Genomic DNA, 16,566 nt, shown 5'->3' with positions numbered 1-16,566 from the left:
GTGATTGGTCTAGGGACACAATTTCCCAGCCAGCTACAGGGAAACCATTCACCTGCTACTGGACTTTAAAGTTTGCAGAACTGGAAAGATTTCAAAGGACTGCCTTAAGCTATTGCCTCTAGAAACCCCCCAAAGCATGGGCTGTAATAATTATCCACTCTGCAGTATTTGGAGGTGTAACAGGAGGCACTGAGACACCTGCAAGGGAGTGAATAGATCCAGCTCCTGCTCTGAGAGCAATATTCCATGTGGGAAGTGGTGCTAATGGAGTCTGCAGAGAGGAAATGCTCTCATGTGCCACACAAACAAGTGTGATATGAGGGCTTTTCACAGTGGCCTCTCACTCTTCAAAAACACCAGATCTAACTGGACTTAGAATTTTGAAAAGTGAGCAAAAAATATCCAGATCTGAACGTGTAAAAGCATTTGATACATTGCAATATAGTTTGTATGTATGCAGACTTTAGCCAAATTCTGTGGTTTGTCTGGCTCCTGGAGTTGGACAAAATTCACACAATTTCAGGGAGATGTGCGTTAATAATAACCAAGTAATAAAAGTGAAGCTCTCAGGGTTTGCTCTCCCCGTAAGTAACCTATTCCACTTCTCAGATGTGTTTCTAAACCTGACATTTTGGGCTAAATGTCTGCAGGGTACAGGAAGGGAATAGGTGCTGCAGAGGCTGCCCTGCTGTGGTGCTGGTTGCTGAGCAGTGTCAGGGTGACAGGCAGCTTGTGTGCACTCCCACAAAGGCTCCTGTCCTGGCCTTCAGCCACCAGCAGCAGGTGGGAGTGCTGGAGGCACTAAGCTCTCTTTTAAGTACCTGATGTGCTTTCAAAGTTCCTGCAGTGAAGCTCTCTGACAAAGTTCATTTTTTTCTGTGAGTTTTGTTGTCCTTCTGCTAGGAGGAAGATCATACAAATTAATGATTCTCAGAAAAGTGATGTGTCATTTAACTGATCTAGAGAAATCCTGAATTTATTCAGATCAATGGAAAAAATCCCATTGGCTTAAAAGGAAATACATTTTTCATTTATGATTTTCACAGACCAGCCTAGAATATGGAAAGAAAAAAGGAGAATGTCTCTTAATAGTTGTTTCTTCTAATATTCTATTTTATATATAAAAACACTGTAAAATGGGAATATAAAGAACTCCTAAAGTGTGTTGAAAAAATCCTCGTGCTGCAATACTCCTGGATGCTGTGACTTTTAATTTCTCCAGGCAAACCAGAGTTTCATATATTTTCCTGTAACTGGTTAACTGCCTCTCTTCCTCCTACATTTCCTGGTACTAACATTTGCCAGGTACCAAGTTTCTGGGAACATGGTTAAAAATGTTGGAGTTCACTTTTGTGGCACACCTCTAATCAGTAGCTGGGGGACTTTTATGCAGTCAGAAGCAAATATTAAAGAATAAATACAGAGTCAGATCATATCTGATTGCTTCAGCAAACAAATTAAGAAATTACAGAAAAAATTGCATAATTTCAGGCTTCATTGCTGGTGAACAGTAGTAGAGGTAATAGAGTAAATAGCTAAACTTGTGATGGAAGAAGTGGACTGATACATTTTGACAGTGATCCATACTTAAGGAATTACACAAATGAAATATTTAGTTTTTCACCTAAGATGTAAATGGCAGCCCAAGTAGCATTTTCTTAGAAAAAAAAATGGAATAAATAAATTAATATAACCTAGCTGATACAAACACTGCTCTGATACAAATAATAAGCATTGAGTCCATTGTGATGCACAGACATACAGGAATAGACAAATTTTGCCTGGTGTGAGTTTATAATCTGAGAAATGCTAAGAGATGTAGAGAATTTGCAAAATTGGAGAGCTGGCACTTTTGAAAATTTCTTTAGCCAGTTAAATGCTTAACTCCTATTACAGTAAGAGCTGAATTTCTAAGTCACCTATAAAAAGGACCTAAACCTGTATCTGTAGGTCTAGCTTAAGTCAGGCCTTTCAGATATTTTAGGTGAATAATTCACAGAAGATATCTGGATAATAATGAGTGGAAAACACCTGAAGTATTAAAAAAAAAAAAGCCAATCTTTTATCTAAAGTCACTTGTACACTGCCTTTGATGTGCTTAAGCTACACCTTAAAAAGGAGGCACAGTCTCCTAATTTATTCAGAAGTTTTTGCAAAATTGTGTTAGTGACAGTGGCCAGACAGATGTGTGTTAACAAAGATCTGTGTCAGATCCCCTGAATTCCAGACCTTCCATCCTAAACACAAACCCTTTATATTATTGAGAATCCCAGTGCATTTTACACAGACACTGAAGTTCTGGTGTTAGACACTCCAGTTAGGCATCAAAGACAAATAGCAGCTAGCATACAAGAGCTGCTTCCAAAGAGAATAAAGCCCTTTTGAAGGCAATAGAAACTGTCAAAGTTAAATTAAAAATTAAAAATCCATTCTGTGGGCTGCTGACACACTAGGCTGCCTGACAGCCACAGAGCCAGAAGTTTCAAAAACCTCTCAAATGCAACTGTAAGGTGCCTGTGCTCTCTGTGCTTCCCCCTCTAACCCAATCCACTTTTATCCTACAGTGAAATATCATCACAGTGCCTATGAACTGATCATTTTGGTCATAAGGAAAAAACCCCATTTTTATTTTAAAATATATTGAGTGATCAAGTATTCAGCTAGCTTATGCTTTAGTATGTGATGTATTGATGTAAAAATGATAGACTTTTTCGGAATTTTAATGATTTATTATTTATGATAATGTACTGCTGCATGCCAGTCTCTCAGAATGAAGATTTATATGGCCTTCAACATGAAAAAACACTGCCTACAGTCACAAGAAGTGTTTCAATAAATTATTACCTGTGTTAAATTTAGGCCTTAGAATCTGCAAGTAGGGTAAAGTGGGGTAATTCATGTTTTTTTGGGTTCATAGAGTCATAGAATCATAGAATACCCTGGGCTGGAAAGGACCCCAGGGGTGATTGAAGTCCAGCTCCTGGCCCTGCACAGGACAGCCCTCACAGTCCCCTAAACCCCACCTGGCCCTCATGGCTTTGTGCAAATGCTCCTTGAGCTCTGCCAGGCTGCTGCTGTGACCATTGCCCTGGGAGCCTGTTCCAGTGCCAAACACCTTCTGGGGGAATTTTTTTTCCTAATATCCAGCCTGCCCCTCCCCTGATCCTGCTCCAGCCATTGCCTTGGGTCCTGTCCCTGGCCACAGGGAGCAGAGGTTGGAGCTGCCCCTCGGGAGGGTGCTGGAGACCACACTGGGGCATCCCCCGAGTCTTCTCCAGGCTGAACAGAGCAAGGGTGCTCAGCAGTTCCTCATACAACCTCCCCTGCAGGCCCTTCCCCATCCTCCAGGCCTCCTTTGGACACTCCTATTCGTTTCATGTCTTTTTTATATTGTGGTGCCCAAAAATGCACACAGGACTGGAGGTGAGGCCACACCAGAGCAGGGCAGGGCAATCACCTCCCTTTATTCTGAAAGCACTGAAGCACCCTAGCAAAATATTAAGGATATTAAGAAGCACAAGGGATAATACCTGTCTTTCCATGTGTCCTCCACGTTTATACCCCGTTGTGTGGTAACTGACGTTTCTGAGTGTCTTTATTGGGATTCTTTCCTGTTTTACTGACCTCCCCTGTCAAGAAGAAACAGTAGAGTAATAAAGGACAATACTTTTGTTGTCATGAGCAATTTACCATCATATACCTTACAGAACTCAGAAAGTCAGATGTTTATTGCTTGCTGCTGCTTGTGTTAACTCCTCAGCTTGTCTGAATAAGAGATCTTGACAAAAATCTATCTATAATTAAGCAAAACCTTCAAGCTATACATTGCTTGAATTTAAAAGGATGCAAAGCCTTTATCACTGTCATGCATTCAGTCAAAACCTGTTTGGGATCAGCTCTGAATTGTAAAGTGGGTTGTAAAATCAAGATCAGGAGTTTGAAGTTTATTTTGAAGTAATGTGAGGTTATTTGCCCAGGATGCCATCATAATTCATATTATAAAGGGTAGAATCAAGCTGTATAAAAGCAATTGACTACTGTTTTCCTACAGGCTAAATCCAACATTTTACAATTATTTTATTACTTTTTTCATACCACTTCACATGAAATCTGGGAGAAATGAGCTGAAATGCAATACAGATGGGACTGATTAATCTTACATGCAGAGCAATAATTCTGGTACATTATTCTGTGTAAGCTTTAATATTTCCTTGACCTGTGTGGACTGGAAAGAGCCCATGTTGACAGGTGAGATGTTCCTGGTGTGCTTGCATGGTGCTCCTCACTGCAGCACCCAGAATTTTAATGAGCCAGGTGATGAAGACACTGAAGACAGGATGGGCTGTTGATTCTGATGGGAGTTAAATGTCTGCCCAGGCTTTAGTCAGAGCCTCTGCACTCGAGTGGGTACATTTCATTCATCCAGGAAGCAGCACAGTCTCCTGAGACCAGGTTTCCAGACAAAGGGAGCTCAGACAGAAATCGGAGCTTTGGTTGCATTTTGAACTCTGCGTGCCCCCGGTGTGCTCTCCCCTGAATGAGCAATGGGAGCTGCATCTCAGCCATGTGGCTGAGCAGTGCCTTTGACTCGTGTGACTCTGAACAGGACATTGCTAGAAGGCTTGAACAAATAAACTGAACTCCATGAAACCACCAGATTTAACTGTCCCTGTGGTTGGTACACACTCCTGGAAACTTGTTAATTCATTATGTTACAAAGCAATTCTCATGCTGATTAAAAAAAAAAAAAAGCTAAAATTATTTTCAATTACATATTCTTTATTCCTATTATTTTTTATTTTAAAAGTTATGTATTTCCTAGTAGGAGCTACTTATCCTATGGTAAAATGTTTCATCTCCATATACCAACTTTCTAAAAATCTGAAGTTCTACTCAAAGATTAGGGAGTCCTAAGAGCAGCCTCTGCTGATGCATAAGGAAATTGTTTCTCAGTTTTTCTAGTCGAGTATGAGTTTTTATTGTATATCCACAAGAAGTTTGTAAGAACTGTTCAGTGTTTTTATGTCACTTGGAAAACATAAAAGCTTCACAGATAATACATTTAAAGTAACTGAATAAGAGGATAAGCATTAAAAACATTGGATGCCACAAACAATATAGCTGAAACCACAATGGTCTTATGGTCCAAAAATAGAATTATGGTTCTCTAATGAGTAAGATGTCCGTGTCTCTTTCCCCTCCATAATCAATGTGAATAGTGATGCACAGCTTGAACCGCTCCCGTTTTTCTGACGGCATTATCCTGTAGCTCAAAGAGCCGCCCCAGGCCGGCCCCAGGCTGCCGGGGGGAAGGAACAGGGACATGGACAGTCCCTTTGCTCCGCACTGCTCGGATCACCCCGAGACGCTGGGTCCGCTCAGTACCAGACAAGGCGGAGCGGGTTCGGCAGGGAGCACAGAGGTGGACGGAGCCGAGCGTGGATTATCGCGGAGCGTGCTGCGGGGCCAAGGGGTGTCACAGACACACGGCGGGAGCGTCAGCCTGGGGACGGGCGATGGAGCGGCCCCGCCGCGGGTCCCGCTCCGGGAGCGCTCCCGGCCCCGCGCCCGCCCGGCCCCGGCCCGGCTGACGTCACACAGCTCGCAGCCAACCAGCGCGCGCGGCGCGAGTCGGGCCCCGCCCCCCGCACCCTCGCTGTCCATAAAAGCCGCGGCCGGCGGCGGGCGTGGGACCGGCGTGAGGGGAGCGGGACGGGACGGACCCGACGGGGCGGCGGGACCCGCTCCTGGCACCGCGGCTCGGCCCCGGCCGCCCCGCCGAGCGGGCGCTCCGCTCGCCAGCCGGGATGCTGCTCGTGGCCACCGGGCTCCTGCTCGCCGTAGCTGCGGGCGGGCGGGGGTCGCCGGCCGCGGAGCAGGAGAGCCCGCCGGGCAGCCGCTTCGTGTGCACCTCGCTGCCGCTGGACGCCGCCGGCGCGGGCTGCCCGCTGCCCCCCGTGCCCATGCAGGGCGGCGCGCTGCCCCCCGAGGAGGAGCTGAAAGCCACGGTGCTGCAGCTGCGGGAGACCGTCCTGCAGCAGAAGGAGACCATCGGGAGCCAGCGGGAGGCCATCCGGGAGCTCACCGGGAAGCTGAGCCGCTGCGAGGGTGCCGACGGCAAGTCCGCCGCGGGGACGTGGAAGAACGAGGTGGGCAAGGGCAAGGACACGATGGGCGACCTGCCGCGGGACCCGGCGCTGGTCATCGAGCAGCTGAGCCGCACCATGCAGACCCTGAAGGACCGCCTGGAGAGCCTGGAGGTAGGGCCGGAGCCGCTTCACGTCCAGCGGGCACTTTGGGCACGAGTGGTGCCCTAAATCCGTGTGGAGATGGATCCAAACTGGCCCAGCCCGCGGGCGAGAGGCTCGGTTTGGCTTGTCGTGGTCTCGTGGTTATTTATCTCCTCTCTTTAATAGTAAATACCTAAGGGGCTGCTCTTGAATGTGTGCTCCCACTGCGTGGGGGGAGATTATGGTGTCCCGGCTTGTCACCAGCTTAGTTTCTGTATTAATAATGTGTAAATCTCCCTTTCTGGGGATGTGACTTCATGTGGTTTGAGGTACAAAGCTGACGTCTTGGGCAGTAAGACCTCGGCATATGGTGCTGAACAGAGCAGTGGTAATGAGGAGATTGTGTTGGGCAGATGGTGCAGATAAGATGATGCACTCAGGGCTGACACAGAATGAAAAGAACCCGACTCTGTGCGCCCCTGAGCAGAAAGGGGATTTGGTCCAAGCCCACCGATAAGTGATTTCCATGAGCCCTTGGACAGTGCCCATGGTTTGAGTGCTGCTCATGCAATGTAGAGAGGATTCTCACAGGATTTGTGCTGGTGTTTTGCTTTTCACACCCCGAAAGCCTCACATGCGTGCTCCTGCTGTCCTCCAGTCAGTGCTGATGTGAGGATGGCGAGTAACTTCCGAAGGGCTGTTCTGTGAGTGCTGCTTTGCAAGTGCAGTTTTGAATGAGCTGATAGTATTCATTCCCTCCTTTTACCACTATTGCTGTCTTTCTGAAGCATTCTTTTTAGCGTTGTAGAAGAGAAACTCCTCTAGAATAACATGGTAGGTGGAAATGTTGTTTCTTTAGTATCGTTAAAGATACGAGTGCTATTTGAGAGTGTGAGGTGCCTCTTTTTTCAGTTCGAATAAGAATACTTTCACTTGTTAGTACTTAGATTGATTTAAGGAATGCCTTACTGTGGCAAATCTGCTTTCAAAGTAGCTTAATTTTTAATCTAAAATGAAGTGATAGTTTTTCTGTTTACTTACATTGGCCATGTCACTAACAGTAAGTAAAGCAAAAATTGACCAATATGCCACATGTATCTGTACTAAAAGAATTACATCAGACCTGCTCCCTACATTGATTTTATTGAACTTAAATGTATGAAAACTCTTTCATATTAAGTGCTAGAAGCCACTAACAAAAGTGCCCTTTACTTTCAGGACCTTTTTAGCTACAGTGCTGATACAAGCACTGACCATGACAAATGCTAAAAAGCAATACCTCTTCTATACTTGCTGGAGAGCTCCATGATCTTACTTCCCCGCTTTGAGCCGGGAGCATACCTGCATTGCCCAGTTTCTGTGTCAGGAATGACAATGTTTCCCCCCCTTGTTTTGCCCCGAAGCACCAGCTCCGAGCCAACGTGTCGTACGCAGCGCTGCCCGGTGACCTGCGGGAGATGCTGCAGCGCCGGCTCGGGGACCTGGAGCGGCAGCTCCTCAGCAAGGTGGCCGAGCTGGAGGATGAGAAATCTCTGCTGCACAACGAGACCTCAGCCCACCGGCAGAAGACAGAGACAGCCCTGAATGCATTGCTAGAAAGAGTGTCTGAACTGGAGAAAGGTAATTGCTTGGAATCAAAGTGCTTTTCCATCCTGATTAATTTTGTTCACTCCTTCCTTCCAGAGCAGTAGACTAAATGTGAGCCTTGAGGGAAAGGCACTGAGGTACTGGACTAAATAGTAGGTGACAGTGCAAATACTTGGATTCTCCCTTTTCTTTTATCTCAGGCTTCTTGCTTGACAGGCACTTGCCTGGCTTTGGCTTCCTGTCTCTTAATTTGGGGTGTGTGGGTGGCTAGGATGAAACTCTTAGTGTTTGTGGGATGGAAAGATCTGTAAGGAGGCAAGTGGAGATAGGAATAAGTATGGCATGGGTGTAAATAGCTACATAATGTCAAGCATACATCTGAGTAGAGCTGCCTTTATTTGGACTGGGAGTCATATGGGCTAAATTTAATTAGCACAACTACCTTTGATGTAATGAATGGCATTTTAGACCAGCTTTGTTTCCTGCTGCTTTGGAAGTACTGATGGTGCCCTTTCCTTTTGTTACTGGTTATGACTTTGGCTAACTGCAGCTACTTGAATTATGCTCTATTCTAAGCTTACAGCCTTCAGAGTTTACAGTAGATTACACATGGCCCACTGGGGATACTCTCATAATCCTAGTCATTCATTCTGATTCTTGCCTTAATTATTACTGAGACCTCTCTGCTTGAGTGGAATCTGTTTATTTGAATTAAAAATGTCTGTAAGCACAGAACTCTTTCTGCATTGGCTGTATACATGCACAGAGTGGACTGTAGAGGGCTGGAGTTGCAGTAGATCTCCCTGCCCAATCCTTAAGTGATTTTCCAAGGTGAATAACTCTCTGCTTAAAAGCAGCTTAATGGACAAGCCTTCCAAATGGTGCAAACGTGCATATCTCATGAGTTTAGAAATGCAGCCTAATGGACTTGTGTGTAATACTGTATATATTCTTCTAAAAAGAGTGAAGGAGGGGAGAAGAGAAGGGGGAAGATGATTTTCTACTGGCTCTGTCTTTTAGTATTTCCTGAGACCCAAGATAAAGCCCAGCCTGCAACTAAAGTTATGGAGAATTAGTGGCCTGTTAATGTCTTATGAGTCAAGTATAGATAGTCCTTGTCTCTGAAAGATGTGACTCATATCAGAAGGAGAGAGTGGTGGGAGAACAAGAATGTGTAATTCAGCTAGGCTAAAAATAACCTGTTCCCACCTTTATTTTTTTTTGTGTGGGGAGTGAGGGCTGTCTTAAGTCTCTGGGGAAGTGAAGAATTTGGGACAAGAACCAAGATACAGCCTTGCTTTTACTTGTGTAATTTGCTATTACTGTACAGCTTAGCTCTTCTGGTTCCTCTGTCAAATCAAAGTGAGGGTAATAATGATGAAAGAACTTTTTTTTTGTATTTTAAATACAGACAATAATTGATCTGGTCTCATTTGAAAATAGTATTTCTGTTGTGCTTTTATTTAAAATGCAGTATTGTTTAGCAATTCTTCTCTACAACTAACTAAAGTGTCATTAGCTCCTCATTGTCCTGAGACTAAATAGAAAAAAACAACTTTATGAGGTAACACTGTAAGCCTTGGATTTTATCTGTAGTTGGGACAGCTGTTTTAGTTACCAGTGGGGCAGAAGAGTTTAAATTTCTACACCTGTTGTGGTCCCCAAAGTTTTCTGTTAATTTTTTCAGTGTTTGTCTCCATTGACAGCAGAAGAGGATGCAGTAGAAAAAGCAGGAGGTATAATCCTGCAAATAGTGGTGGACTGGACTTCAGTGTGACTCCCAGCTTTGCTGGAGGAACAAACAGTTCATTTACTACATCTAAACTTATTTTCCCTATCTCTGAAAGGGATTAACAATATTTATTGCCCATCTAGCCCAAAAATGATTGCTCTTTTCAAGAGGGATGTTTCTGTTTTTCCCATGGGAGATTGGTTGTAGCAGCCTAATGGAGGCTGTTCAGTATTATCCCTAAGACCCTGGTGTTTATTTGCTTACCATTCAGAACATTTCAGGTCTCTAAGGTTCCTCATGACAGATTCAAGCCAAAGAGAAGCTTTTTCTTCTCCCACCCCCTCATTCTGTGAAAAATGCAGCCAAAACACTTCAGTTGCTTTTGAGAAGGGGAAATGAGAGAAAGCCAATGATTTAAGAAATGCATATGAGAATTGTGACAATCTTTTGTGACAACAGCTTTTCATTTGGACTGGGGTGTGAAGTTTGGCAAGAGGATTGAATTTGTTTCAGGAATGTGAGCAAAGGAAATGAGGGAGACTCAGAAGAACAGGCTGCTAAAAAGTGGAGGGTGACCTTACTACAGAACTGTGGGGTTCAATTTGTGGCACAATGTGGGATTTATTTCTTAATACTGCTAGAAAATTACTTATGAGCATCTAAATCAACTATATGATACAGAGTATTGCAACTTCATAAGGTTTTGGTCTTTAGGGTTCTCAATTTTGTAAGCATGTCTAAAATATCTCACTGGGTTTTACCACTTTTTTAGAAAAACCTAAGTAATAATTTCTGCTTTTATAGTAAATCAAGTGGCTAATCTTCCTATAGTTCATAGCTTGATATTGCATTTTTAATTCAGATCACTTTGAACTTTTCAGATCTTGTCCTGTTCAGTTGATGGGGCAGAAATCAGTTCTGCTGAATGTAGCTACTTTCTGGACTATGTCAGTGTAGTCTTATTTCAGATTTGCTGCTCAAAATGTGTTAATGTGTGTTAGCCTGAGATCTTAACACAGAGATACTGCTTGTGTAGCAGGAGCAGGGAAGAAATCCTGGTTGTGAAGCACTGTGATGCTTTAATAATGAGCATAGCAGAGAATCCATTTTACTGACAGTAAATGTCTTCAACCAGTTTGAATTGTTTGAAATAGGGAGGCCTCCAGCCATGAACTAGGCAATGAAGGAGATTGTCTACCATCTATTCTTTTGCTCTAAATGAGCAGAAATAAACAAAATAATTATCACAATGTGGATAAAACCTATTTGCATTTTTGTGTGCAGCAAAATCAACATTCAGTAAACACTACTTCAATATACTTTTTTTTCCTGTATCTCTAAAGTAATAAAAGCCAGAAATTCTCAATACCAATTGTGTCTTAGCCTGAATTATCAATGCCTTGTTTTGCTCACTGTTAAGGTTTTCTGCTCCATGTGATTCTAGGTAACAGTGCATTTAAGTCACCTGATGAGTTCAAGGTCTCCCTGCCTCTCCGCACCAATTACCTGTATGGGAAGATCAAGAAGACCCTGCCAGAGCTCTATGCTTTCACTGTGTGCTTGTGGCTGAGGTCAAGTGCTTCTCCTGGCATTGGCACTCCATTCTCATATGCTGTTCCTGGGCAAGCCAATGAAATTGTCCTCATAGAATGGGGGAACAATCCAATTGAACTGCTAATTAATGATAAGGTGAGATTTGATGAGCTCTTTGTTCTCAGTGTAACCAGAACAGGGCCTGACCCCTCCCTCCCTCTGAGAGAAGCCTTTGAGGTGCTGCTGTCTGCTTCTCTGCTGTCCACTTGCTGATTGCAAGTCCATAAAAGCACTTGAAACAGAAATGAAATTGTTCAGATATTTGTGTGTTGAGACCAAGCAACTTGACATTACATGTGCACACGCTTATGTTGTCTGAAGTTACAAGCAGGTCTTGGCTTCTTGGGTTTTTGTTTTTTTTTTTATGAAACACAAGCAAAATTTGAAGCCACAGCATTGTAAGACCTGTGAGTTCTAAGCCAGTTGCAGTATCTCTATCTTTCTAATTGTAGAAGTTACAAATGTTAAATGAGTTTTGCAGAAGACAGAAAGCAAAAGGCTCTCCACATAATGGTCTGGTTTTGTTATGCTTAGTGACTGAACATCAGTTTAAATACAATTTTTCAGACTTCAGATACAGCTGCTTCATACCATTGATGGTTTCTGACAAGCTTGAAGAAAACATTGAAACTTGTCATTAAACCAGTATCCTTTCTCCCCACCTTCAGTTAGGTTTCCTGGTAGCTCACTGCTCTCTGAGGGATCAGGTGTTTGCTACACAGCTCAGGTGGTTCATCTTGTGGCTGATTATGGACTTTTAACAGTCCTATCATCCTCCCAGATCAATAACCAATTATTTTTAATGGTTTGTGGAAGAGAAGCAAACTTGAGTCTCCTTATGTCTGTAATATCAATATTCTGTGAGGCTTTTATTTCTTCCACATCACAGCTGCTCCATAGCCCACTGCACTTGTGTCTTGATGTTGACCTGAGAAGGTTTTCAGATCAGACTCCTAAAGGAGCAGAATTCCTCCTTCTTGTGAGGCCTAGGGAACAGTTCCCACAATTTTCCTGGTAGCAGACAGATCCATTTGTTAAAGTTGTTGCTGCAGATGGTGCTGGCAAACCCCAGATTTTGAGAGGAACTTAACATGAGCACTGGATGGAATCTCACTAAGCACTGAGATTTAACAACAAATGCCACAGATGAATGTGCAGGATGGGGTTGGTCTCTTCTCCCAAGTAACAGGCAACAGAAAAAGAGGAAATGGCCCCAGGTTGTGCCAGGGCAAGTTCTAATTGGATATCAGGAGAATTTTTTTCCCTGAGAGGGTGGCAAAGCACTGGAACAGGCTGCACAGGGCAGAGGTGGAGTCACCATCCCTGCAGGTGTAGATGTGGCCTTGGCAGTGCTGGGTGATCTTGGAGGGATGTTCCAACCTAAATAATTTTATGATTCTGTGGAGTCCTACAAAGCAGGATGTGGAGTAACTCTTGCCTCTATAAAGTTTTTGCTTTTGAGGACACAGTAAATACTGTTCCTCTTTACTTGTTTGGCTTGAACTGCTAAATTTGGGTTGCTACATGCATTTTTCTGGTGTTTGTAGGTTGCTCAACTCCCTCTCTTCATCAGTGACGGAAAATGGCATCATATCTGCATAACATGGACAACCAGAGATGGAATGTGGGAAGCTTTTCAGGATGGAGAGAAGCTTGGCACTGGGGAGAATCTTGCTCCTTGGCATCCAATTAAACCTGGAGGTGTCTTGATCCTGGGTCAGGAACAGGTGAGTGAATGGGTGTTCCAGGGTTAAACAAAATCAAAACTTCCCAAACAAACAAGAGCTGTGAGAATTTCTCTGTTAAACACTTGGTCCTGTTGTATACACAGCATCAGAAAGACTGAAACAAGGCAACAAATAATGAAATCACACATTGGTATATTTGTTTCACTTATTAAATATTCAGAATATTCATGTTGGGGTTAAGAATAAGTAATTTTAGAATATTGAAAAAAAACCCAGAGGATTTTGAAGCTTGTCTTTCTAGTTAACATCTCATAAGTCATGAATTGTGTGGCTCCTGGCTTCACATTATTTCCCTACTTACATCATACATTTACTAAAAAAAGCAAATATTGTAACAAGTAGCAGGAAATAGCCTTTCTTCAGGATTCCCAGGTTCACAGTTGGAGCAATGAAAAATTAGTTGTGTGTGTATATTGATTTTAGTAGATACTTATCCATGGCAGAAGTGACAGAATGGCAAGTTCAGTATCCTAATGCACTCTGCAGAGCTCACTGCTGAGTGTCTGCAGCTTTCCTTTATCTCTGCCTGCACTGTGCTGGCTTCTGTCCTGTGCTATCAGTTCCAAGTCAGTGGAATGACTGGATTCACTCAAAAGTGAGTGATTTCTGTCCTTGGGTAGTGAGTAGAGCAAGAAAACACTTCTAGGCTTATGCAGTGGCAGTTTGAATCACTCATTTAGAGCCAGACAAAGCCTGGGTATTTGGATCCAAAGATCACATCTCCCAGTGCCTGCAGACAATTGGGCAAGGGCTGCAGTTATGGTTTAATCCATGGCCATAAAGCTTTCAGGGCAACCTTAGCCATCCCTGCAGCTCTTGCTGGGGTTCTCCTGTGCTAAGCTTGCACAGTGGCTCTCAAATGAGCCTCAAAGTTTAAAGCTGCCTTCCTGCTCTGCTGCTCGAGGGCAAGGTTGGTTCTGTGCAGCCTTTTTGTGGTGGTTTGCAGTCACCACTGTTTGCCCTCAGCTGCTGTGCCACAATTCAGGTTGGAGCTTGTCACTGAATGCCTTGTTCAATGGAGCCCTTGTGAAAACTCGAATTTGTTCACCTCTGTGACCAAACTCTGCACCCCTCTCTAGCAGTGGGGCTGGGTGAGGAGGGACTTCAAGTTTGAAAAGGTTATTTTGGTGTTTTCTTCATCTAATCCTAACTCTCATGTGCCTAAAGGACACAGTAGGAGGAAGATTTGATGCAACTCAAGCCTTTGTTGGGGAGATGAGCCAGTTCAATATATGGGACAGGGTCTTAAGAGCTGAAGACATCATGAATATTGCCAACTGCTCCATCAACATGCCTGGCAACATCATCCCCTGGGTAGATAACAACGTGGATGTGTTTGGAGGTGCTACTAAATGGCCTGTGGAGACGTGTGAGGAGCGTCTGCTTGACTTGTAGCTGTGATCACTTCCCATCCAAGTGCCCCCTTTAGTAGGACAATCTTCTGTGCAATCTAAAGCACTTATTTTTCTCCTTGCCCTTCCCCAGTCTTAACTTCTTGATAGAATAAAAAAAAAAAACCTGAGTAAACTGCCTCAATGCAAAGATAGCTGCTAGTTTGGGGCATTGAGCCTGGCTATGAAAGGAGCACTTCTTGACCAGAGCAGCCCTTGCTTTCTTATGGCCTGATCCAAAAATGTGCTTTGGCCTGCAGAACCCTTTTGGTTGGGCCTGAGCTTAGACCATCAGCTCTCTGCAGGGAGGGAGAACAGTGTGCACACTTCACTCTCATGGTCCTGAGAATGTGCAGTGCTGACAGCACCAGGAGTAACAGACTAAATGTGAACCCTTCCTTCCAGTCTATTGTCTCCTCCTCAAAATAAAGCCATTCTTTTTTTAGCCCTTTTTTAAAATAAAAATCACTTAATCCTTACACTGCAGTGGTTATGGTGCAGCTATGGGTAGAGCAGAACAGCCACTGTCTGAGTGCAAGGCTTTTGCTTCTTAATTTGCAGATTAAAAATCCTTATTTTATGATCAAGCGGTGATGTATTGGAGACACATTGTACCAGTTCAATTTGGAGAAAGGGCTGTTGAATCAGCACAGCTCCATTGGGGCAGAGGTGCTTCAGGTGAGGTTCTGTCCCAAAGCCTGTCCTTTGCTAGCCAGGATCCCAGCATAGGTGGGTGGATCAAAGATTGTACTTGTATTTTCTGTAGGCTGAATGTCCTGAATTCCTAGTGACCTGGCTTGTACACTTTTCTCTATTGTTTCTCTTGCTTCAGTCAATGTCTTTATTTTTTTAAATATACAAGCTGTGATTAAGTGAATTTCCATTTTGTTTTGCTTTGAAAGGCCTTTTTATGAGCAAGTGCCAAAGTTCAGTTTCTGCTTGCTGAGAGTTGGTATCTATTTTTCCAGCATAAAAGTCTTCTGCACTGGTTTATATGTTATTATAATGGTCCTATGTAATATGAAAATGTGCTGCTTTTTCAATTCTTGTTGACTGTCTCTTCTGTAAGCACTGGGCTGACTACTCTATTTTTCTATCATTTTCTCTCAATATTTTGCAAACAATGTTGCTGTTTCCTTGGCGTTGATGTGAATTCTTGGTTTGTGGCTCGCAGATAGCAAATGCACTGTACTGGGAAAGAGTTAATACTTTTGTTATTTAAAAGAAAAAGGATTTAAAGGGGGGGAGGGGGAATTTATAAAGCTAAATATCATATTTTATTTTTCATATGTTTGAATTGTAAGAATAATATGGTGACAGTCCCATTTGTAGGGTAAAGTTACATATTTCCATGAATATGTAGTATGCTGTTCTTAAAAGAAAATTCTTATAATGAACTTTTAATTAAAATGCACTGTAAAATGAGTCTCTTAATTCTTTTATAGCCACACAAGACACTGAATATTCTCTTTCATAGCTTCTGTGAGTTCACCCACTGTCTCTCTATACTGGTAGAAGGACAGTCTTGTAAGAAGTTTTCTTTATTCCCTAAATGTGTCAAATTTATTTCTTAAATGCCTCAAGTGTTCCTGTCATGATTGGCTTTAAAATAAACACCCACACCCTCCATCCTCAGCCTACAGCAGTGCTTTCCCTGCCCCAAGGAAAAAACAAACACAAAACTCACTTCATGTCAAAAGAATTTGTGTTGTGAGGTGAGGAAAAGTGCAAAATTCTCATCTCCCATGGGCTGGTGCCCAGAAGAGGCATCAGCCCTGCAGTCAATGCACCTTTATTTATCTGTTTTTTCAAAAGAGGCTGGAGGGGCTGAGCTGTGGGGTTTTACATATTTCACCCTTTTCTTAAGAGGGGCAACAGTGAAACTGTCTTGGAGGCTCTGCTGAATGTCCTGGAGCCCGTGTGGGTGGTGGGATCTGCTTTTTATTGAACACCACCACCAGTGTTTGAGTTCAGTGCTTGGGTGAGGGAGGGCCTTACACATCTCTTGGCCACGTTGCTCTTTATTCAGAGTTATTTAAACACTCACAGCCTTTAGCCACATGCCCCTGAGTAAGGAGCGCCACCCCCATGGGAAGGTGTTAATGGTGGGGGCTGTACTTTGTTGGGTTGGGTTGGTTTTTACTCATTAAATAGTTCAGATGGGAGGGATTCTGGGGGAAGGTTTTGGTTTGTTGGGGTTTTTGAAGACACTGACTCTTCAGGAAAAGCCAAAGGTAAATATTTCATTGAAGGTTCTTTCATTATTTTTAATACCTATACAGGTA

The 16,566-nt window shown here is 43.4% G+C and overlaps 1 protein-coding gene across 1 annotated transcript; it reads left to right on the top strand.

Annotated features, from left to right (window-relative positions):
* Positions 1–5,703: 5,703 nt before the first annotated feature.
* On the top strand, positions 5,704–15,706 carry NPTX2 (neuronal pentraxin 2). The gene is made up of 5 exons (XM_036392497.2): positions 5,704–6,260; positions 7,634–7,850; positions 10,994–11,238; positions 12,690–12,869; positions 14,058–15,706. The coding sequence occupies exons 1-5, from the start codon at positions 5,808–5,810 to the stop codon at positions 14,283–14,285; spliced, it is 1,323 nt and encodes a 440-aa protein (XP_036248390.1). The 5' UTR covers positions 5,704–5,807; the 3' UTR covers positions 14,286–15,706.
* Positions 15,707–16,566: the final 860 nt, after the last annotated feature.

This window comes from Molothrus ater, chromosome 16 (genome assembly GCF_012460135.2).
Source record: "Molothrus ater isolate BHLD 08-10-18 breed brown headed cowbird chromosome 16, BPBGC_Mater_1.1, whole genome shotgun sequence".
Lineage (NCBI taxonomy): Eukaryota > Metazoa > Chordata > Aves > Passeriformes > Icteridae > Molothrus > Molothrus ater.
The sequence above is the reverse complement of the archived record's forward strand: the minus strand, read 5'-3'. Positions and strand labels throughout refer to the sequence as shown.

Coding starts and splice junctions, on each gene's coding strand:
- NPTX2 (XM_036392497.2), top strand. CDS start 5,808: ATGCTGCTCGTGGCCACCGGGCTCCTGCTCGCCGTAGCTGCGGGCGGG. Junction 6,261..7,633: donor ACCGCCTGGAGAGCCTGGAG/GTAGGGCCGGAG, acceptor TTTGCCCCGAAG/CACCAGCTCCGAGCCAACGT. Junction 12,870..14,057: donor TGATCCTGGGTCAGGAACAG/GTGAGTGAATGG, acceptor ATGTGCCTAAAG/GACACAGTAGGAGGAAGATT.